General features: G+C 47.3%; 2 protein-coding genes across 2 annotated transcripts in view; both read right to left on the reverse strand.

Moving 5' to 3' along the window:
- Positions 1-2,607, reverse strand: part of LOC144134452 (sperm-specific sodium:proton exchanger-like) — a 38,574-nt gene extending 35,967 nt beyond the window's left edge. Inside the window, exons 1-3 of the mRNA XM_077667365.1 lie at positions 2,594-2,607; positions 1,895-1,950; positions 453-689 (exon numbers count right to left, since the gene is read on the reverse strand). Coding sequence (XP_077523491.1) covers positions 453-689; positions 1,895-1,950; positions 2,594-2,607 — 307 coding nt within the window. The remainder of the gene's footprint in view (positions 1-452; positions 690-1,894; positions 1,951-2,593) is intronic.
- A 4,857-nt stretch (positions 2,608-7,464) lies between these two features.
- LOC144133161 (chitinase-3-like protein 1) lies at positions 7,465-21,872 on the reverse strand. Its single transcript, XM_077666042.1, has 8 exons — positions 21,807-21,872; positions 19,084-19,149; positions 17,983-18,251; positions 16,925-17,034; positions 14,074-14,167; positions 11,595-11,771; positions 9,312-9,431; positions 7,465-8,416 (listed from the first exon to the last, which is right to left on the reverse strand). The coding sequence occupies exons 3-8, from the start codon at positions 18,235-18,237 to the stop codon at positions 7,550-7,552; spliced, it is 1,623 nt and encodes a 540-aa protein (XP_077522168.1). The 5' UTR covers positions 18,238-18,251; positions 19,084-19,149; positions 21,807-21,872; the 3' UTR covers positions 7,465-7,549.
- Positions 21,873-22,309: the final 437 nt, after the last annotated feature.

The following is a 22,309-nucleotide window of genomic DNA, read 5'->3' on the forward strand; positions in this document are numbered from 1 at the left end:
TTGAAGTGCTATAGTCGGACACAACTCAACAACAAAGCGGCTTTTCCCCTTAAAGGCCCCCCTAGCAGCCAACGGCGTCAGCTGATTCTCATGAGTCTGCTAGCCTGATAATGCAGGCAGGGAGCGGAATATCCCCGACCATGGAAAAAGGGGACTGTCCCCTTTCATCAGCCACTTCCTGCATTGTCACGCCGCACCCTGCATTGTCAGGCAAGCAGACTCATGAGAATCGGCCGAAGCCATTGGCTGGTAGGGGGTCCTTTAGCAGCCTCTTTATTGAGTTGTATCCCACTATAGCAAAGTACGAGTGGCCTACATCATCACAAAACGATTAATATTCTCTTCCCAGCTGAAGCCTGCTGCAAAGTACGTGATAAGGAGTTGATTTTCGGAGGCATCACCAGACTCGTCAGGTGTATTTCTCACCACAATCGGCCCATCGCTGCACTCACAGAATCCCGCAGAGCCCAGTACGAGGCAGGTGACGGCGCAGCTGCAGAGCTCGTGGTAAGGCGCCTGGATGGTGACTGTGTACGTGACGGCAGGAACGTACATGCTGGCGTACACTGGGATGCTGGACGCCTCGGTGCCCGCGTCGGGGCCCGCCAAGGCACCCAGGACCAGGCCGCACGCCACGCTCACCACCACCTTGGGCAGCCGCCACGCCAAGCTCAGCATGCGGCTCACGCCTGCGGTCGAGCGTTTAGGGGGCGCTTTATATAACTGCGCCTACGAGAGGACAGTTGGCATACGACACCTACCGTCCACAGCAGACCTGTCTAGAGCGCTCGAACTCCGTGCCGTCTGCGCTCTGCAGTGCACAGAGCGACGTCTAGCGGCAGCACCTGGTTCGAGACAGCGCATCTTTCAGTATCGTCCAAGCACCAGACATGCGCTGTCTCGAACCAGGCGCTGCCGATAGACGTCGCTCTGCGCGCTGCGGAGCGCAGACGGCACGGAGTTCGAGCGCTCTAGACAGGTCTGTGGACGATTGTACGATGTGGTGCCAGCGTCTTGTTTTTTTTTTAACGCGATTGCGTTAAGGCTGCTTGTGCAGAAAATTCGGCGTCGTCGGCGTCGTAGTCGGCGTTGTGAGCGATGAATAGGGTGGCCCAGGAGAAGCAACCCTGGTGGGCCACCTAGGTAAAGTGACATCGTGGCGTCATCACAACCTTCCCATTGGATTGTGAGCAAACTGACCACCCTGGCAGGTGGCAGTTAAACTAATGATTGATCGCGAGACAGTTTCTCGGGACGAGAAACTTGGGTACCACAAGTCCCACACTGATGGCAGCACCTGCCATCGCAGGCCAGTGGCACATCCCTTAACTGCTGCACTACTGCGCCAGGAGTGGTATGAAGACTCCGTTGGGACATATGAATGTGAAATTGAGAATGAAAGATTCCGCATATATGAGCATTAACTCATTAACGCTACTGCGTCATACCCTAAAAGCGGAATTTGAGTGTCTCCTCCAATTTTTTTTGCACCTCTAGTGTCCATGACTGTTTTAATTTGTTTGCCATAATCCTCTATTAGTTTCACTATGTTTCTAGCTGTCTGATATGATTCTCATATTACATTTCTCTTATTCGTTCTTTGGACTGTACTGTATTCGCAGTTGCACGTATTGTGTTTGTACCGTATCTATCATGTTAATGTTTTAAAAAAATTTGCTTCCAAAAGAGCGCCAGCACGAATGCTATGGCTATCATGTTAATGTTTTAAAAAAATTTGCTTCCAAAAGAGTGCCAGCAAGAATGCTATGGCTGTTATTCATACAGTGGGTTGAAGCTTTTTCACGAAATTGTCAAGCGCACTATTAGGGTTTGCTGAGAAAGACATGTATATCGTCAGTAATGATGCACTGTGAGAATAAAAATGTGTACTCACTGGCAATGATGACGACGCAGCAGAGCGTAAATAACTTGAACTCGTAGTCTGGCGGCCTGCAAAGATAAAAATTAAATAAAGAAAACAAAAGGTTGACTGCCGCCTTCAGCTTGATTTGCGTATCAGTCAACGTAGCGTCCATTATAGTTGAACTTCATTATAACGAACTTGAAAGGGGTTCGGCGATCACTTCGTTATAGCCATAGCTTCGTTATAGCCCGTATTGACCAAGCTTCCAAGGGGAATCGCCATTCCTTCGTTATATCCATCGATTCGTTATAAACTTTTTCGTTATAACGATATTCGATTTAGTATTGAACTGTAGGAACCTCGCCTGAATTTTAATATGCTTATACTTGAAGGGGTTAATTACTGAAGGTTTTAGAATTCCACGAGCTTAAAGGCGTCGAACGTGTGCAACTTGCAGGTAAGGCATGGGAAGTTTTTTGGGCTAGCATTAGGAATGGTAACGTAATCGCAGATTAAAACTCCGGTGGAGTTGGGGCCGCATGATAACGTAATCTAGGGTGTCGATACATTTACAGATCAGAAACGCTTTTTTGAAGAAAAAAAAACAGCCACTGATGTCAGCGCCTGCGGAGAGTTGTTTGGCGGCATCTGGCGACGCATGGCTAATTGTGGCCTAATGAAGCAGCAATTAGAAAGCTCCCTCCGTGACGTCAAACTCCCGTGACGTACTTGGGCAGAAGCATTCAGGCCACACGGTTTCTTTTGCACTCGTGTGGGAAATCTATTGCACAATTCGAGCTGTAAATATCTACAGGTTGAACAGATCCTTCGTCCTCACGTGTTACCCCGTCTTGACCTTTAGGGGTGCCGCAGATGCTACACTATACATCTCAAAAGCAGACCACGTGACCAGAGTATACTTTTCACATGGCCTCTACTATTACTATGGCCGCAACGAAACTTAATGGTGATGCATGTAGTGGATTGACTCAGGGTGCCGCAATGCAACGATGCTTTCTTCCAGGCGCCGGACAAGTGGAAACAGCATAATAGAAAAAAAACCTCATTAGCATACCGCCAACAATTGCATTCCAAGGAAAATTTAGAAGCGAAAGTTTCAGTTTTTCGCATTGAGTTCTCGCTTTGGAGGCGTGTTTAATAATTAATAATAATTGGTTTTTGGGGAAAGGAAATGCGCAGTATCTGCCTCATATCGTTGGACACCCGAACCGCGCCGTAAAGAAAGGGGCAAGGGAGGGAGTGAAGGAAGAAAGGAAGAAGGAGGTGCCGTAGTGGAGGGCTCCGGAATAATTTCGGCCACATGGGGATTTTTAACGTGCACTGACATCGCACAGCACACGGGCGCCTTACCGTTTTTCCTCCATAAAAACGCGGCGGCTGCGTTTTTATGGAGGAAAAACGCTAAGGCTCCCGTGTGCTGTGCGAGGTCAGTGCACGTTAAAGATCCCCAGGTGGTCGAGATTATTCCGGAGCCCTCCACTACGGCACCTCCTTCTTCCTCTCTTCTTTCACTCCCTCCCTTGTCCCTTCCTTTACGGAGGCGTGTTTCCATAAATAAATTTTGATATTCAATTGAGAAGTAAGAATCAGTTTCGTTCGTCATTGTCGAACAATTGCTTCCCTGAGTGGCGCTCGCGTTCACAACATATGCCGCTTGCACACACTTCAAGGAGACAAGGAGCATTGATTGCCCCGGGCTTTGTCTGCGCTCAAATTTTCCTCAGAAATGGCGCTTGGCGGTGGGTTTTGTTTTTAGTACGTTTAAGACTGCCGACTATCAATTTCAGGCATAATATGCCTGCAGAACCTTTCCTCTACGGCGATGCCGAGCAAAAAATAAATCAGTGGTTGAGCAGCCATGCTGTGTGTCTGCATAGGAGCAAAACACGATACCGCTGACAGTTAGGCCTTTGGCCGCTATTGTTTCATCTCTTGGGCTATTGACTGTGTTACCAAGCCTTTCATTACAGAGAGAAACAAATGAAGATGCTATCTTAGTTTGGAACTTTCGGAGACAGCACACACCCCTACTTCATATTAGTCGAAGCAGGCAAACATGAAACATGTACGCAGTTATAAGCGAAGCCCATCGCTAAGGGCCACCTCGCAGCAAAACTGTGCGTGAAGAAGCCACCGATTTGGTCGAACTCTGAGCGACAGACCAATCGATACACTTAATAAGGTATAGAACTTTGGGCTTGTTGGTGCATAACTTTTGAAAAAGACAGCGCATGAAGACAAGACAGTGCAGGATAGCGCTCGTCCTGTGTTGTCTCTGCACTGTCCTGTCTTCATGCGCTATGTCTTTTTCAATCGATACACTGCCGTGACGCGACTTTACAGGCCAGATATGATCTACATTGCACTTACAGCGGCCTTTATGAGATCACCGAGACAGCCACGCCCATCGTCTCGGCTGCCGATAAAGATACGCGGTTGCATCACAAATGGCTCAACCTTAAGTAGCGCTTTCTTGAAGGCGGCAATCATTAGAGTGCCACACCCTTGAGCTAAAACATCGGATCATTGAAAACAATAGCAAATTTCCCCTTTCGATCACCACCGGCAGAATGAAGGCAACAAGTCGGGCGTGAAACGCTGGTCTACTCTGAGCCTTTGGCATTGAGCTTGAAGTTCAGGCGCCCTACTCAGTGATCAGGTCAGTGCAGCGAGTGCGCATAATGTCGTTGATGTCCCAAACAAACATCGGCAGACGGCACGCCACGCATGGTCAGGAGACCTGCTCGCGCAATCTCGCTAAAGCTCGCAAGGCTTGTAACCGCGTGCGGGACCTCATGTATCCTTCCTATTTTGTCTACACTCCACCTTAAACCGGTGCCATTCCATTGCACTTCATCCTTCCATGTCGTATCTGGTTCTGTAGTGTCCCGTTTCTAGCTGTCCTGTCCTAATATAAAAGACCCTCTTCAGGCGTAAGCCTCACTTGCCCCAATTGAGCGAGAACTCGTCTGTGTACGTGTTTGTGTGTTAACATTCGATGGCACCTCATGGCTTTCTCATGCGACATGGCAGGTAGCGGTGAAATTAATGTTTGGTCGCGCGAGGTTGCTCTGGATCGCACAAATTCCACCTGGTGGCAGCACCTGTCATCTCAGGGCAGTGGCGCATCGCTTAACCGCTGCACCACTGCGCCAGGAGGGGTACGAGGACTCCCAGGGATCTATGAGTATTAAGAAGAGAAAGACCAATTCTGCATATATGGGCATTACCCATTAGCTATCGCGTCATACCGTTAAGGCGGATCAGTGCGCAGATAAAAAAAAGGTGCGGTGGCGTCGCTGCGGCGGCTACTTAGAGCCATGCAGATGTAGAATTGCGAGCTGCGTGGCATCGGGTTACGTCACGACACAGCGCTCGGCGACTGCCTTCACAAAGTGAGCGGGCGGACTGGCGCCTTCTCACACGTAAGCACTCTCAAGTGTTTCTGCCGACTTCCTTCTAGCGAACCTGTGCTGTCCTATCCATCAATCTCGATGTGCACAATCCGACCGCTGAGCTGTTTGGCCTGTGCGCACCGTAAAAGCGGCCAGAAGACCGCACGTACGATGAGGTACACTTACATGGTGCTGAGAGGATCGCGAAGATGTCCAGGAGCGGTCGGACGTTGCTAGCAGGACGAGAAGGCCTAGCGCAGTCGTTCGTCGCTGACCTCTGCGATGCTCGGTGCTTCGTCTTCTTGTCACGCGCTGGCCACGCGTGAGCACGTACCGCGCAGAGTCCGCTTCTTCTTCCACCTCCTCCAGTTTTGGCAGAGCCGAAATGCGTTGTTCTCTCAGGGACACAGGACGAAAACTTAGTGTTGCGCTCCCCGCTCACCCGCCGCGGTGGCTCAGGGGTTAGCGTGTTTTATCTTATAAAAATGGTATATAGACTTTCTATAGACTCATTATACGCTCTATTCATAGTCCATTGACTGTCTATAGAAAAAGTATACAATGGGTATAAATTCTATTGATGTCGTTTGAGCATCCGCCTCGCATTCGGGAGGTGCGGGGTTCGATCCCCAGTGCCGCCGGGTACCGACCAGTGATATAATGGGTTAAAGTTTTCCCCTGCCTGGTGCTCGGCTTCTTTAGGGTGAAATGCTTGGGATATGGGTCTTTGACCGCGCCTTGAGTAGAAGAAAAAACCTTGTGCCATGGCGCTCTTTGGCCGCAGATGCCATTGCGCCATACAAATTCATCATCATCATCCTCATCAAATTTATTGACAGTGTACAGATTTCTATAGGATTCATATTGTCTGCAGGTCAATGTATATGATTTGTCTGCTAACCGTATTTATTTTTCAGGCCAACCTCTCTGCTTTTCCTATCAATAAACCCTCTCTCTTGTCTGCAGAAAGTCTTTACTATACTGACAAAAGTCTATGGACATTCTATAAAGACTGTCTAAGGAGATTTTGTTAAAGGTCGGCTGCTGAGCCTGCGGACGTGGGTTCGATCCCGACCGCGGGTGCCGCGTTTCGATGGAGGTGAAACGCAAACAGCACCGCCCGTGTGCTGTGCGATGTCAGGGCTCGTCAAAGATCCCTTGGTGGTGGTCGAAATTATTCCGGAGCCCTCCACAACGGCACCCCTTTCTCTCTTTCTTCTTTCACTCCCACCATCCTCCCTTCCCTCACGTTGCGATTGAGGTGTCCACCCAGAAGTCACTGAGCCTTTCATTTCCCCAGAACCAATATATTCGTTCCCAATAATCGTATAAGATCCTCAACGATAATTCTGACGCGGATTGATCTCAGTACTTCACCTGATAGGTACCCCATGCGCCTAGGAGATACCAAACATACTTAGCATGCTGTCAACTTTGTGCGCAAAGAAACAAAAGAAGTGTTCGCTCGAGCAAGGGGGCTCAAAGCGGCTGTCTTGTGCTTCCAAAAAGTCCCAGCTGACAGCTTGAGCACATAATTTTAGGGAATTAAAAGTTGGACGCAGCACAAAGAACGCGCACACAAACACCGGACAAACGCTGACACGTTTTTATTTATTATTTAGGACCGACTCGAAAGAACTCTTTTAGTTCTGCATTACACTCTCATGCAGTTTTCTATTGGGCCTAGGTGACGCTGCTGAAGCTCAAGTTTTTGCGATCATCCGAGTCATCATCATCATCGTTGCAACAGACGTTTGGAATAATACAAAGTCATACCTTTCACACCCCCCAAATCACTACACATCTGAAAGCCAGAACTTTACGGGCCTGCCAGAAAAACAAGGCCATGTCTCCCATCCCTTCCCCAACTCCTGACCAGTGGGAGACCACCGTGCTCAACGCACACCCGGACGGTCAGAAATGGATCTTAAATAGGGCCACCGTACTAGCTTCGACTAATGGAATCCTGAACTAGGGGTCTCCAACCACTTGTTCGTACCCAATTTGGCCAGTAAACATTTTCATCAACAACAACCCATTGAAGAGAGCGTCTCGGCTGAGTGTCAAAGTAGCACCAATTCTCGGGTGTGAATCACTGCCCGCTTTAAGACGTTTCTTTTCAAGGCTACACTAAGCTGCATTTTGTCTGACGACATCAATGGTCGTTCTGAACAACACATAGGATGTGAGGAAGCATTTTATTGTGCTTATTGAGTTCACTGTGAAGTTATTCCACAGAAACACACACACACACAAATAGGATACTCGTCTACACAGGACATTCTGGACGGTTAGCGAGCGCCGGCCAGTTGCATATCTGTCGGCCGATGTCAAATATCGTATTCGGAGCACACGTACGCAGATGTGCCGTGGAATGCACGCAGTGGTAGTATTTCGTGCAGTCGGTCTCGTGGGGCGCAAGACCGGCCGCACCGGCACCCTTGCAGATGTCCCCGACGCTCTTTTGTGTGACCGGCGCAGTTGCGGGCGGTGGAGGACTGCTTGGCGTGGTCGATGTTTGTGGTGACGTAGTTTTAAGCTCAACGGTAGTAGCGAGGGGAGGGGGCGTTGCCGCGGTGGGCGGAGTCTTCTGCTGTGGCGTACTCTCAGCGCTTGGTTTGCCTTGTGACGTAGACGCTGCTGTTGATGACGTCACAAGGGTGGTTCCTAGCGGCGTTGGCGCAGTCGCTGCTGTTGGAGACGTCTCCGTTGTATATGTGTCGAAGGGCCAAAACGGATCGCCCCACTTATGGTCTCTTTCTCCGTAATGAGTCGTCCGCGAATATGACGTCACAGTCTCCCTCTGAGCTGGGGTAGAACTCGATGGTGGGGAAGAACTCGATTGTGGGGCAGAACTCGATGCTGGGGTAGAACTTGCATTTGCTGCACTCGTCGACGTAGAGTTGGAGTCATGCTGAGAACTGGAATTCTTGAGGTTTTTCAGGGACTGCAGCTCTTCCCACCATGTAGCGTTACGTGGATCGTAATAGAAGTGTACGTAATGCGAGGTGATGTCGAAGGTAGAGCGGAGCGCCTTCAACAGGTGCGACTTTTCAGTGCAGGCACCGGTGAAATCGTCGAGGTCGACGGTTCTGACAGCTGCCCCGTGGTACGTTCTTCCCATGACCATTCTTGCCTGCGATACGAAGAGCGGGGTTTGGAAGAGGAAAAAAAAAAGGTCAGTGAGAGAATGCGTCTATACTTATGACAGATAGTGACCCCAGATCCTGATCATGGGAGGGAAATAACTAGAAGAATAAGAATGAGGTGGAACGCATATGGCATGTTCTTTCGGATCATGAATGACAGTTCACCCGTATTCCTTGAGAGAAAAGGATACAACAGCTCTATCTTACCTCTACTCACCTATGGGGCGGAAACGTGGAGGCTAACGAAAAGCGTTCAGCTTAAGTTAAGGAGAACGCAGCGAGCTATGGAAAGAAAAAAGTTAGGTGTGACTTTACAAGACCGGAAGCGGGCAGAGTGGGTGAGAGAACAAACGCGGATTAATGACATCCTAGTCGAAATGAAGAGGAAGAAATGGGCTTGGGCAGGGCATGTTCTGCGAAGACAAGATAACCGCTGGTCCTTAAGGGTAGCGGAGTGGATTGCAAGAGAAGGGCAGCAGAAAGTTATGTGGGTGGATGAGATTATGAAGTCTGCGGGCATAGGGTGGGCGCAGCTCGCAAAGGAGAGAGTTAATTGGTGAGACATGGGAGAGGCCTTTGCCCTGCAGTGGGCGTAGTCAGGCAGATGATGATTATAAATGGTGACAGCTGCCACCTATAGGCGCCACTCATGCATGTGGTGCTTAAGGTGGCATAGCAGGGGCCGCGAGAGAACCGAGAAAGAAAAATGAAGGAAAAGGCAGGGAACTAGGTGGTGAATCTGAGCTGACATCATACGGTGGGTGGCACAGTCCGCGTCTCTCAAATTGTGTCTCTAGAGAACCAGATTTAATCTATAACAACGCTATTCATTGCAAACTACCGTCTCTTCCTTCCTCGTTCAAAATATGTCACGTGACTGACCTTTCGGCGTATGCTCTCGTCATCTTCGTAGGCCACGTACTGTTCGGCGGTGTTGAGAAAAGAGCAGGCCTCCTCACCGAAGCGTTCCCGCTTCCAACCGCTCTTGATGTGGTCGCACACCTGACCGTGTAGCAATGTGGAAGATGCAGAGATTTGTTGTGAAACAAATGCATTTCTTTTCAGTGATGAACCAGTTATAAGGACTTGAGGGGAGTTAAGAGTCTGGCGTGTGAGAGGAGGGCTCTGCAGCACAGGCGATGAATTTTACTGCCAGTGGTTGCATGCGCAAAGATTCGGTCACATTAGTCCCGCATGCTCTTAGAGGTTTACATCCTGCACATACAAGTGCTTTAAACACATATTGAAATACGACAGACCGGAACCCGTTTATTCATATAATATACCCCCCAGAGCCTTCAGCCGTTATAAAGGGAAGTAGTAGTAAGCGAATACTCGAAAATAAATGCATAACTAACGGAAGAATAAAGACATACAACAAGAAAAAAACAAGTGCAACACTTTAATAGATATTATTACGAATACAAAACACCAGCCTCGTGGTCGCCAGTGCATTCGTTCGCCAGCACAAATAGCAATCCTCATAGCTTCCTTTTATTTCGTTTTGGTTTTGTATGTTTAGGGAGACTCGAATTCGTAAGGGATTCTAGGCAGTATCTCATCAGGTAGAACGGCTACAGACCTGCAATCTTCAAGTATTTTGTCCAGTCTTTTATAGAATGATCGTCCTGAGCACAGCAGTGGGTCTCAGAAACGAGTAATAGAAGCAGATCTGTCGGACGTTCGTAGCCAAATAAATCTTTATGTAGTGCGGCAGTCAAGCTCTAAAGCACTACCGGACTAGTGGGGCCGATAAACTGACAGACCTAAGCAGAAATAACGCCTGGCCGACGGCAAGGCGAAATGAGAGCTACGCCATATTCTGCCTTCTTTAGTAAAGAAGAATAGAAGACAGAATAAAAGATAGAAGAGCAAAAAAAAGCCTGAGGCCATTGTTGGTCCACAAACAACCACCATGCAGATGTTGAACAATGCGATCAGTAACGTTTGCAGAGTGCACTCAAGCTGCCAGCGAACTCACACGCCGATACTTTTACTCTCATCCTGAAGCAAATGAAGAAAAGAAAAATCACTGCCAGAACGTGCTCTAGTAACCAAGGCGTTATTTGTTCAATTAAGTTTTTCCTAGTTTCTGTCATTTCACTACTGTACCTCTCCACCTCGTACATTTCGTTTCCTTGCCATCACCCTCGTGATTTTTCTTGACGTTCGGCCCCAAACCTTGGCGAATCCCTCCGCGTGGGTATGCATCATGTTCACCACCACCACCACCACCACCACCACCACCACCGCCACCACCACCACCACCACCACCACCACCAACAACAACAACAACGAAGATGACGGCGACAACAACAACAACGAAGACGACGGCGACAACATCAGCAGCAGCAACAGCAACCACAACAACGTTATCAACAACAAGAACATTATCAACAGGAACAACAACAAGAACAGTATCAACAGGAACAACAACAAGAACATTATCAGCAGGAACAACAACAAGAACAACAACGACATTATCAACACCAAGAACAACAACAACGACATTATCAACACCAAGAACAACAACAACGACATTATCAACAACAAGAACAACAACAACGACATTATCAACAACAAGAACAACAACAACGACAGCAACGACAACGACAGCTAGGACGAAAGCAACGAAGACGACGACATCAGCAGCAGCAACAGCATCCACAACAACGTTATCAACAACAAGAACATTATCAACAGGAACATTATCAACAGCCAGAACAACAACATTATCAACAAGAACAACAAGAACATTGTCAACAAGAACAACAAGAACATTGTCAACAAGAACAACAAGAACATTATCAACAAGCACAAAAAGAACATTATCAGAAACAAGAACAACAAGAACATTGTCAACAAGAACAACAAGAACATTATCAACAAGCACAAAAAGAACATTATCAGAAACAAGAACAACAAGAACATTGTCAACAAGAACAACAAGAACATTATCGACAAGCACAAAAAGAACATTATCAGAAACAAGAACAACAAGAACATTGTCAACAAGAACAAGAACATTATCAACAACAAGCACAAAAAGAACATTATCAGAAACAAGAACAACGAGATCATCATCATCATCAACAACAACAAGAAGAACAACAACAACAACAACAACCAAGGCCTCTCTCCACGCCCGCATCGCTTTCGTCTCACCTCGAAGAATCCCAGGAACCCCTGTTGCTTCGTGTAGGGCCCTGCGTGGCCCGTGAACACTGTGTGCCCGCCAGAGGCCGAACCCGTTGCCGAGTAGGTTCGGCCGGACAGCGCGATGTCGAGTATTATTCTTTCGCGCGGGGCACCTTTCTCCACTATCAGCTCGGCTCTGTCAATCTGCGCAGGTTTATGGAGAAAAAGAATTGGAACACTGGTCCCCGAAAAAAAAATAATAAACGTTTTGTTCATAGCGAGACTGAAGAGAGCAAGAAGAAATTGCTATATCCCAGCAAAATGCGGCGCGCTTTCGAGGTTCAACGCTTTCCAAGTTGAATAATTTATTTTGTTACATCTTCTAATTACAATATCCTGCATTACCAACAGTGGGATGTGGCAAGAAGGGCACGGCATAATTCTGTCAAGAAATAAATCAAGTAGCTAGGGTCCCCAGAAGCTAAGCTTAGCAACAAGTAGGCGGCCGTTATGATCCTACGTCTATGACAGCGTCAATACTTAGTAAAAATGTCGCATATAGCTATATACTTTTGTTATAGGGGCGGGGAGCACAGTGAGAGATATCTGTGCGCCTGCACCCTCGCTCGCTGCCCTTTTTCTGCTTTTGTGCAGTTTCCTGGTGTTAATGAATAAAAATTTCACTAGAAGCTGTTGTGTATTTGCTTTTAGTTATTTTTTTGCTTTTTAAAGAAACTCTGGTCATTTCTTCAACAAACGTACTCCCATGTACACGTCTGCATAGCGCCCTCCTCTCTGCTTGAATCTTTTAAAATACGCGCTCGGCGTCGGTCACGCGTTACTTGAAGATGGTTTGTGCGCGCCTCAGCCGATACGTTGAAGTAAACACTGTTATGTTTTTCTAAGTAACTTTCTCATCACGCAGTAGTCAGATACCAGGCCAGTACAGTCGATGAATATACAGGGTGTTTCATCTAAGAGTCTTAGCAGCTTTTAAATATAGGCTTTTTGAGTTAGAAGAGCGCTTTCTCCGGAATACTATTTGACACAGATGGAGTGCAACAGAATACGGCTAAGGCGTATTAACTAGCAGGCTCGTTAACTAATAACAGATAGTTAACTTTCTAACTTTTCTATTAAGCTCTTCCTTTATGGAGAGGTTTTAGCCCGCAGTAGGTAACATCGATGCTGAAATCAGCGTTTAGATTTTCGGAAGTGCCATTCTCGTCACCACTGCAGCGCAAGGAATATTGGAACCGCACACGGGTGAAACCGAAACCACGCGGCAGGAGAGCTGTAGCCACACTTGCGAGTATGCGCCACATAGCGGCGCCCTGTCACGTGCTCTTTTGGGAGACACCTGGTGGGAGCGACGAGCGGACGGACCGTGAAATTTCGGTTTCGCCTGTGTTAGGCCACAAAATTCCTGGCGCTGCAGTGGAGAAGAGAATGGCTTTTTTGAAGGTCTAAACACTGATTTTGAGACGGATAATATTACGACGCTCTACAAAGCTCTCAGTATATGTGGAGTTTAATACCCCTGTCACACGGTCACTTTCGATCCTCATTGAGCTCGATCGGCATCGAGATTTTCGAGCACGCTCGAAACATCCGGTGCTACACGGGCATTTTCAATGCTCATTGAGAAGTTCCACTCATGTGTGTTAGGTGGCGCCAAATGTTCCGCCGACAGCCATAACATGGCGATGTCCGGCGACAACTGTGCAGTCGGGGGCAGCGGCAGCCAAATCCGTAGCCAAATCGGTACATTGCGTATCTGCGCACCTCTGCTGCTGTGCGATGCAACCCGAGGGCCCGCAACGCCTCCGCGATTTCTGCATAGACTGCGGCGTTTCTCTTCTGGCGCCGCAAATTATTTAGGCGGTCCTGCCAGCAGTCGATGAGAGCGGCTGTCTCGCGCTCGCCCCGCAGTTTCCGCGCCGACGAGCAGGAGAACTCCATCGACGAAGCTTGGAGCGTGGTGTAGAGATTATTTTCAAATGTTTGCATATAAGCAGGCATAGTACCTGAAAAATGTTCTGTATTACGTTTTAATCAATTACAACACAACAATTGTGGTTTGGTTTCGTTAACTTGTGTTTATTTTTATAGCTTCATGAGAGCGAGAGTGTTCTCGATTGTGCTTGGAACCTCAAGCACTCTTGAGGAATCGGCATCGAGACAAGCAGGATCGAGCTCGATTGCGCTTGAAAGTGGCCGTGTGACAACCTTCGATCTGCATGGAGTTCGATGAGCATTGACTCAATGAGGATCGAAAGTGCCCGTGTGACAGGGGTATAATAGTAATAGTTAAAACGCTAATTATTCGACGTTAGCTCGCTAGAACGCTAGTAAGGACGTCTCAGCTGCATTCTGATGTACACGTCCGTGGAAACTGTATGCTGGAGAAAGCATTCTTCTAACTCACAAAGCCTATTTCTAAAATATGCTAGCAGTTCCGGTGAAACGACCTGCATGTGCATTGCATAGAGGACTCTATACTTGCATCGGTCAAGTCCATGCTTCTTGTCACGTTCAGGAAAGAGCCCTTTGGGAACTCGAGACAGTCGCTTGTTTTGACAATGAAGAAATTGACTTCGCTGTAAAGTGAGGGTAAAGGGGGCAGGGTTGAGAAAACAAAAATTTACGCTTTGCGAAAGCACCAGCACGTCTTTCCTTTATTCAAAGTGTAGCATCGTGACACACACACACACGCGCACGCACGCACGCACGCTCGCACGCACACACACACACACACACACACACACACACACACACACACACACACACACACACACACACACACACACACACACACACACACACACACACACACACACACACACACACACACACACACACACACACACACACACACACACACACACACACACGCGCGCGCACGCGCGCACACACACACACACACACACACACACACACACACACACACGCGCACACACACACACACACACACACGCACGCACGCACGCACGCACGCATACACACACACGCGCGCACACACGCACACACACGCACACACACGCACACACGCACACACACACACACACGCACGCGCACGCGCACACACGCACAACACACACACACGCGCACTCGCACGCGCACGCGCACGCACGCAGTATTTGAACTTTATCAGAGTGCTACATATATGGAAGCTGGAATATGATGACGAAATTACGGAATTGAAACATCGATGAAAGAGGAATTTTACGGAATTAAATTGTCGGTCGTAAGCTGGCAGTCCGTTCGTTTTTGACAAAATTTCTCCATCTCCCTACTCCTTCTCAGTACAGTAGTTCTTACAGAAATCTTGCAGAGTGACCCGTGCTACTTCTGCATTATCCCACTTAATTTCATTCAGCAGGTTACTCCTTAAATGGCAACTGGCGAGGTTCTAAATTAGACGAGCTTTAAGGGGACGAATGTGTGCAACTTGAAGGTGAAGTATTTGAAGTCTTTTTGGGCTATAGCATTTGAAAGGGCGACGTAATCATCGATTAAAACCGTGACGGCTTTCAGGCTTCTTTATTGAGAGCGCACTATGACGTCATATATGGTGTCAGTACAACGCCAACGCAGAGACACTTGCTCTAAAGTAGGAAAACCAATGCCACCAAAGGCAAAGCCCGCGAAGTATTGTTTGGCGGCATCCGATGAAACAAGTTAGGGTGAGGGGCAAGGCAGCGTAAATTTGAAATAATACGACTCATGACGTCATCACCAAGCTTCTCCGCAGTTTTCTATTGCTATGAGAAGAAGCCTGTGTTTGAATTGTCGATTATATAACTATTTTAAATGCTAGCGGAAAAAAAACAAACAAAAAAACTTGGCATCGTTGCCTAGAGGCTATATTATGCTTGAATCCTTCAACTTTGGGGAATTTCTAAAAAGTGGTTCACCTACCCTTCACTGGAAGGAACCATTTCGTTGCATTTAACGAAGCTCTCAAAGAGGCCCACGCATTCTTCGCGGCTATAACCTATGCTCGTAAATAGACGGGTGCTCCTCTATTATCCAGGACAGCTTAGACCGACGTTGGTAGCGTTGGCTCCCACTGAAGGGCATGTACTTGAGCACTGGCTGTATAACTGGTACTGGCCAGTTTCATTACGTTCGGCACATGTGCAGAGCAGGTGTAGATTGACCTGTGGACAAGTGCTCACCTTTGCACCCGATTCGACGGATGGACAAAAATGACTAGACACGGGAGACCGGAGACGGGGAAGACATATTGTAACCATGTAATGCACTTCATGCATTCAAGGTTACAACATTAAAGGTTACAAAGGTCTTTAGAGCAAAGTTTAACAGTTGACGGGCCTCGATGCGATTAAGTATGAAGTGCTGCTCAATTCGAGAAAGTGGCAAAGTTATCGCTGCCAGTTATTTCCCTGTGTTGAGGAAGGTGGGAATTAAGTATGGGAGCGTTTTTCATTTTTGTGGTGGCTCGACCACACATTCGAAAAATTACTACGTACACAGTACTTTTCCCTGAATATCAAGGGTGGTTTTGAATTAAGCGACCTCCAGTACAAAGCTGCTGGTTAGAGCATCCATGAAATTAAGCGTCTTCGCGCCTTGAGTGTCCCGTAGATGTTTGAAAACCACCGTCCACACATAAAAACTGTTCGTATATAGCCACGCTTGAACAGTCAAATATCTATGCTGGAAGCACAAGCTCGTGATTGGCGCAGTTTTGTAGGGGAATATGGCTCATGCATTGAAAGAATCGCGTCTATTTATCATAGTTGCGTGCATTCCTGTTAACTGTAATAAATGTTCCTGGCGGTTAGTGACAGTACTAGAGCTTTAATTTTACTTTCAGTGGTGACGCCTGTACAGGTAGTTCCACTATGAAAAGAACAAGTCAGTTTGCAGACAGGAACGAATTCTGGTGCTATTTCTGATTGACGGCACTTGATTGAATACTTCTTAACGGATATTGCACGTCTAGAGGCAAATTATAGAGAAAACTATTTGTGAGGTGAATGCTCAACATTGGTCGCCTTTCATACCAGAACTATCCGTATACGTGCTATCTTAAGCAGCGCTGAATTCTGTTACAGCTCGAGGAGACAGTTCAAGCACGGAATTACGCGCACACAGCCTGTTGCCGGAGGAGGAGATATCGAAGAAATAATAGGTGCCTTAACTTTCTCACTTTGAGCGGACGCTTTAACTGTGCACCATCTTGGAACTGATGCAGGGCGTGTTAAATAGCAACGAAAGGAAAGACAAAATCAGAGGAACAGGGAACGTACTAGGAAAACTAAGACAAGCCACACCATAGAGGAATATTGTACACGATCTGTTCCAGGCATGGCTTCCCCCGTACTTACTGCGTGAGGGCAGCGATGTCGAACAGGTGGTGCGTAGTGCTGTCGAAAGCAGGGAGCGTCAGGCTAATACTCCACTTCATCCCGGTCTCTTGGAAGTCGCGGTTGACTTGCTGCGAGTGAAGAAGAAAGTAAGAACAAGAAACAGGAATTAGGGCTATGGCTTGGTGTTGATAAGAAAAGTGGTCAGGGGTTAGAGGGCACCCTCTGGTTAAATATGCGGATTGTTTGATTTAATACTTGAGCCCACTGTAGCTTTATTGCAAGAACAGTCGGCTAGTGATGAGGGATGTTTTCTACGATGCGGTGGGTCCTTTCAAAAAGCTGTCTTGAAAACCATTCTGGAGCCTTCTATTATACCTGCCGCGGTGGCTCAGTGGTTAGGGCGCTCGGCTACTGATCCGGAGTTCCCGGGCTCGAACCCGACCGCGGTGGCTGCGTTTTTATGGAGGAAAAACGCTAAGGCGCCTGTGTGCTGTGCGATGTCAGTGCACGTTAAAGACACCCAGGTGGTCGAAATTATTCCGGAGCCCTCCACTACAGCACCTCTCACTTCCTTTCTTCTTTCACTCCCTCCTTTATCCCTTCCCTTACGGCGCGGTTCAGGTGGCCAACGATATATGAGACAGATACTGCGCCATTTCCTCCCCCCCCCCCAAAAAAAAAAAACCAATTATTAGCCTTCTATTACGACTTTCAGGTTCATAACTGAACTTAGGACCTCACTGGCACTCCTTTTCATCGAGCCTTTAGCAGTCTGTGCTGAAAGGCCCGCCTTCCTCAGATCCTTTACCTGGCTTATCACTTAAGAGCATCGATCACGATGCTTTTTAAAGTGTGCCAATGTTTTATTGATAGCACAAGGCGAGTTCTGTTCGCTCTCGACTCTGTTGTTCTTTCTTTTTGCACCCCTTCTATACAAGGAACTTGTAACCCCATACCTAACTAGCACTTCTGCTCCAAAAGCTTTGAACTTGTATACAAAGCCGCGAATGAAAAACAACCAAATGTTTACATGTATAGCTCTTGTTTACGTTCCCATCGAAGGAAGGTATGCATACCCTGACGAAGGGATGAATGAAACGGGCCTGGTCCCACCTCTTCACCGAGTCCCGGACTGTCGTATGTCCGGAGAAAAAGTCCAGGACGACGCCGTCGAATTCGTACGTCCTCATCCACTGAGACAGACTTAACGTCAAATCCTTCCAGACGTAAACTTGTGGGAACAGCTTCCAGTACTTTTCAACGGGATCATGGGGGCCGCCCACGGCTAGCAGGAACTTCAGCTTCGGATTTCGCTTCTTGAGTTGCCGCATTTGGGAGAAAACTCCTTTGGGGCGAAAGGCGATTGAATGAGGAGGGATGGGCGGAAGCATGATGAGATATCAATGTGTTTCCATATCAGCATTGAGATATTACACAAGGATACACTAGAAACAAAGATTCTTCAGTCAGTTACCTTTCAACTCAATCAATCAATCAATCAATCAATCAATCAATCATGATGAAATTGTTCAAAGGGACTCAAAAAGCCCTGTTTCATTCTGAATAAGCGCACCCTATAGGCATCGCCGGCAGCAAAATTTTGTGGGATGCAAGTGTAAGGGTAAAAATTACTTCGATAAAGTCACAGAAGCCGGTTGGCGGAAATTCCTCCACGCATGAGGAGACGTGCAAACTCTACCCACTGCTATCAGCACCAGGCGCTTGCTTGGGTCGCAAGTCAGCGCGCTACAAGAAATTTGTTACCGAGCACACGCATCCGGTAAACTGGCGACTGTACATCAATGGTATTTTGCTCTCGTATTCGTGCACGAGGCCCTGCGACTTGCAGTGAAGTTGAACGCTCCTCACTCCTGATAACGAACCCCAAGTGAAATCCGTTCTTCGACGTGAGGAAAGTCAGGCTTTCGTTTAGGGGCATCAGACGTGAGCGATGGAGGTACGCAGAAAGGAACTAAAGATAAAGGAAGAGAATTGTAGTGTATATGGGGAGGAGGTGGTAAAAAGAATAAAGCAATCACAGCACGGCCAACCTGGGAGACATGAAAGAGCCTAACACAAAGAATGAAGTTGACAAATATGCAGTGCAGGACAATGACGCCTAAATATATTCGAAAAAGTCGTGCTGTTGTGAAAATTTTTTCCAGATGTTTACTTACGGTATGGTGGTAGAAGCCATATCGGATTGTAGAAAAAGGAGTTGGCGTACGCTTTTGCATCCGCATCTGGATGGAGAAGTGGCGTTGCAACGTGAGTTTATAGAAACTCCCACTGCGAACCGTTGTGACATGATGTGAGACATTGGGAAGACTTCACTGCAGTCGTCAGTCATATTGTCAGCAAGATTTAAGAGTGAGCTACCTGTGTGGTTGTGTTGCTTGGGCTATTTTGGCCGCACGGTACGTACAGTTATACACTCCTCGTATTTAAGTAAAATATTTTTGTGAAATTACATTTATGTTCACTGTAAGGGGTTTCAAACTGAGAGCTGAAGAAGCACAACTGCAGTTCTGTCAAACACTTAATGTTCTCGCAGTTCGTTTGCGATGAATGATCGGTTGCTAGAGCTCAGTTAGACTTCTTGGATTCCACTTCCTTAGTTACTGCGAAGTAAGGCGGACATTGACCCTTATGACAAACAGTTCGGGATTACTTTTATTCTAAAATGCTGTAAGCACTGCGGTCGCTTGTCGAGCTTTATTTTTTCTTGGTGCAGGCCTCTTTATGTTTCCAGCACTTGATGTCATCTCTTTACGCGACTGTCATTTTCGCGGGCTTTTCGTACAGTAAATTTTCTTCGTAGGCCCATAAAGCACTCCCTTTCTTTTTATGTGTACATTCTGCCACAGGAACACCAAAGGGGATCGAAAAGATATTTTGTTTTTCTTGCGCTCTCTAATATGAATTGCAGGCTCTGAGGTCGCGTGCGCTATCATTCCGTTAACGTGGACAGCCACTGCCGGTGCCCTTTACAGAAAGCTGTTGTTGACGTTTAATATACGACTTTCGTGGCCGAGCCAGTGGCAGTCGATGTCTACCTCTCAGGAAAAATATGCACATAGATAGAAGACTATCGGTCTAAGAAAATGCTCAAAAATAGCATCTTTCCACCGTTTACTTCCTATCTTATTTCTTCTCTTACTGGTGTGCGCAAGAGATGTCACTGAGCCGTGTCTGTACTTTGAGTTGGCTGGTGCTGGAACGACAGGGCATGTATGTGTGTCAGTGCATGTACGCACTGTAGTGAATCATGCAGGTCACGTGACCTGCTAACATCCGTTAACGACTTATGTCCACACTTACGATCCCGGCTTGCGACGCGCGAGTCACATATATGCACTAGCACTAGCCGATGTTTGTCGATCAGCGTTTGGTGCTTGAACGTCATCATCATAATCATCATCAACAACCTGACTACGCTCACTGCAGGGCGAAGGCTTCTCTCATATCTCTCCAACACTTTGTTTTTGGCGCACGATAGCCTTACATGCTTATGCGCCACTAAACCCAACCGAACACAACACAACTCATATCTCTTCAATTAGCCATGTCCTGTGTTAGGTGGGGCCACCCTATCCCCCAAACTTCTTAATATCATCCGCCCACCTAACTTTCTGCCGCCCCCTGCTACGCTTGTCTTCTATTGGAATCCACTCCGCTACTCTTAAGGATCATCGGTTACCTTGCCTTTGCATTACATCTCCTGCCCACATTCATTTCTTCCTCTTGATTTCGACTAGGATGTCATCAACCCGCGTTTGTTCCCTCACCCACTCTGCCCGCTTTCGGTATCTTAACGTTACACCTATCGTTTTCCTTTCCATGTCTCGCTGCGTTGTCCTTAACTTAAGCTGAACCCTTTTCGTTAGCCTCCACGTTTCTGCCCCGTAGGTGAGTACTGGTAAGATACATGTTACATACTTTTACCTTCAGGGATATTGATAAACTGCCATTCATTGTCTGAGAGAGCCTGCCATATGCGCTCTATCCGATTCTTATTATTCTAACTATTTGGCTGTCGTGATTCGGATATGCTGTCACTACCTTCCCTAAGTAGGCGCATTACTTTACCACTTCCAGCACCTCTAGGCGCATTAGTTTACCACTTCCAGCACCTCGCTACGAATTGCGAATTGTTTTTTCCTTCCGAGACTGTTGAACATTACTTTGGATTTCTGTTTATTAATTTTTAGGCCTACCGTTCTGCTCTACCTGTCAAACTTATTGATCATGCTTTGCATATCACCTCCTGAGTGACTTAGCAAGGCTATGTCGTCAGCGAACCATATATTACAAAGGTATTCTCCCTTAACTCTTATCCCTAACTGTTCCCAATCCAGGCCTCGGAATACCCCTTGTAGGCAGGCTGTTAATAGCATTGGCGAGATCGTGTCTTCCTGCCCGAGACCCTTCCTTATTGGAATTTTATTGCTGTCTTCATGGAGGACTATGGTAGCTGTGCAGCCGTTATAGATATCCTCCAGCATTTTTACATAAGGAGCCTCTTCTACACCCGTGTTCCGCAATGCCTGCATGACAGCTGAGGTTTCGACTGAGTCAAAGCTTTCTCGTAATCTATCAAGACAATATATAGGGATTAGTTAAATTCGGCACATATCTCTCTATGACCTGATAGATAGTGGGATTATGGTCTATTGTCGAGTATATTTCACAAAAGCATGCCTGATAATTTGGTTGATTCAAGTCTAAGGTTGTCCTGGCTCTGTTAGCGACTACCTTAGTAAATACCTTATAGGCAATGGAAAGTAAGCCGATCAGTCTGTAATTTGCTTGCACGTAAAAGCGGTTAATGATACTCTGAGGTCAATTGGAAGTTGGCTCAAATCGAATGATTACTGCGTAAATTGCCGCCCGTATGTACCCAGCTTCAGCTGCTGGTCGGTCAGCCTAATCCAGGTGCTCTTGTCGTCGACGGTCACGTGTGAGTAGACCACAGCGCTGCACAGTTCGGCGGGGATGTCGCTGATGCTGAAGTTGTACGGAGCGCTCCGCCATTGCGAGAGGACGTCCCAGAAGCAAAGCGTGTAGTAGTTTGACTTATGCTGGGTCGCCGCGAAAGCTGTAGGAAAAAAAATAAAGAACCGTTTTCAACATTTACCATAAATTGCGGCTCATGTTTTCGGGACTGGTGTTTCCTTATGACAAGGAGGCGGCGCTTAGATAAATTCCAGGGAGTGCCGTCTAACCGAATTGGCGGTTAGCAGGTGCAGTTGGCTAGTGAAGGCGAAGGCATTTAGGTTTCTTGACGTCTTTCAAGAACGGGCAGTCAGGCAAGCCCTCGCTACCTATTCCGTTTGGGAACTCCTTCGGAAAGTCACGGAAGCTTTAAAAACGCGAAATACGCGCAGTATTTTCATTTTCACT

This window comes from Amblyomma americanum, chromosome 5 (genome assembly GCF_052857255.1).
Source record: "Amblyomma americanum isolate KBUSLIRL-KWMA chromosome 5, ASM5285725v1, whole genome shotgun sequence".
NCBI lineage: Eukaryota > Metazoa > Arthropoda > Arachnida > Ixodida > Ixodidae > Amblyomma > Amblyomma americanum.

What these genes read in the sequence shown, in the direction of transcription:
- LOC144133161 (XM_077666042.1), bottom strand. Translation starts at nt 18,237, where the DNA reads ATGCGGCAACTCAAGAAGCGAAATCCGAAGCTGAAGTTCCTGCTAGCC. An exon ending in TCATTCATCCCTTCGTCAGG is followed by an intron (nt 17,035 to 17,982) that starts GTATGCATACCT and finishes CTTCACTCGCAG; the next exon opens with CAAGTCAACCGCGACTTCCA. An exon ending in GAAGCATGGACTTGACCGAT is followed by an intron (nt 11,772 to 14,073) that starts GCAAGTATAGAG and finishes AAACCTGCGCAG; the next exon opens with ATTGACAGAGCCGAGCTGAT.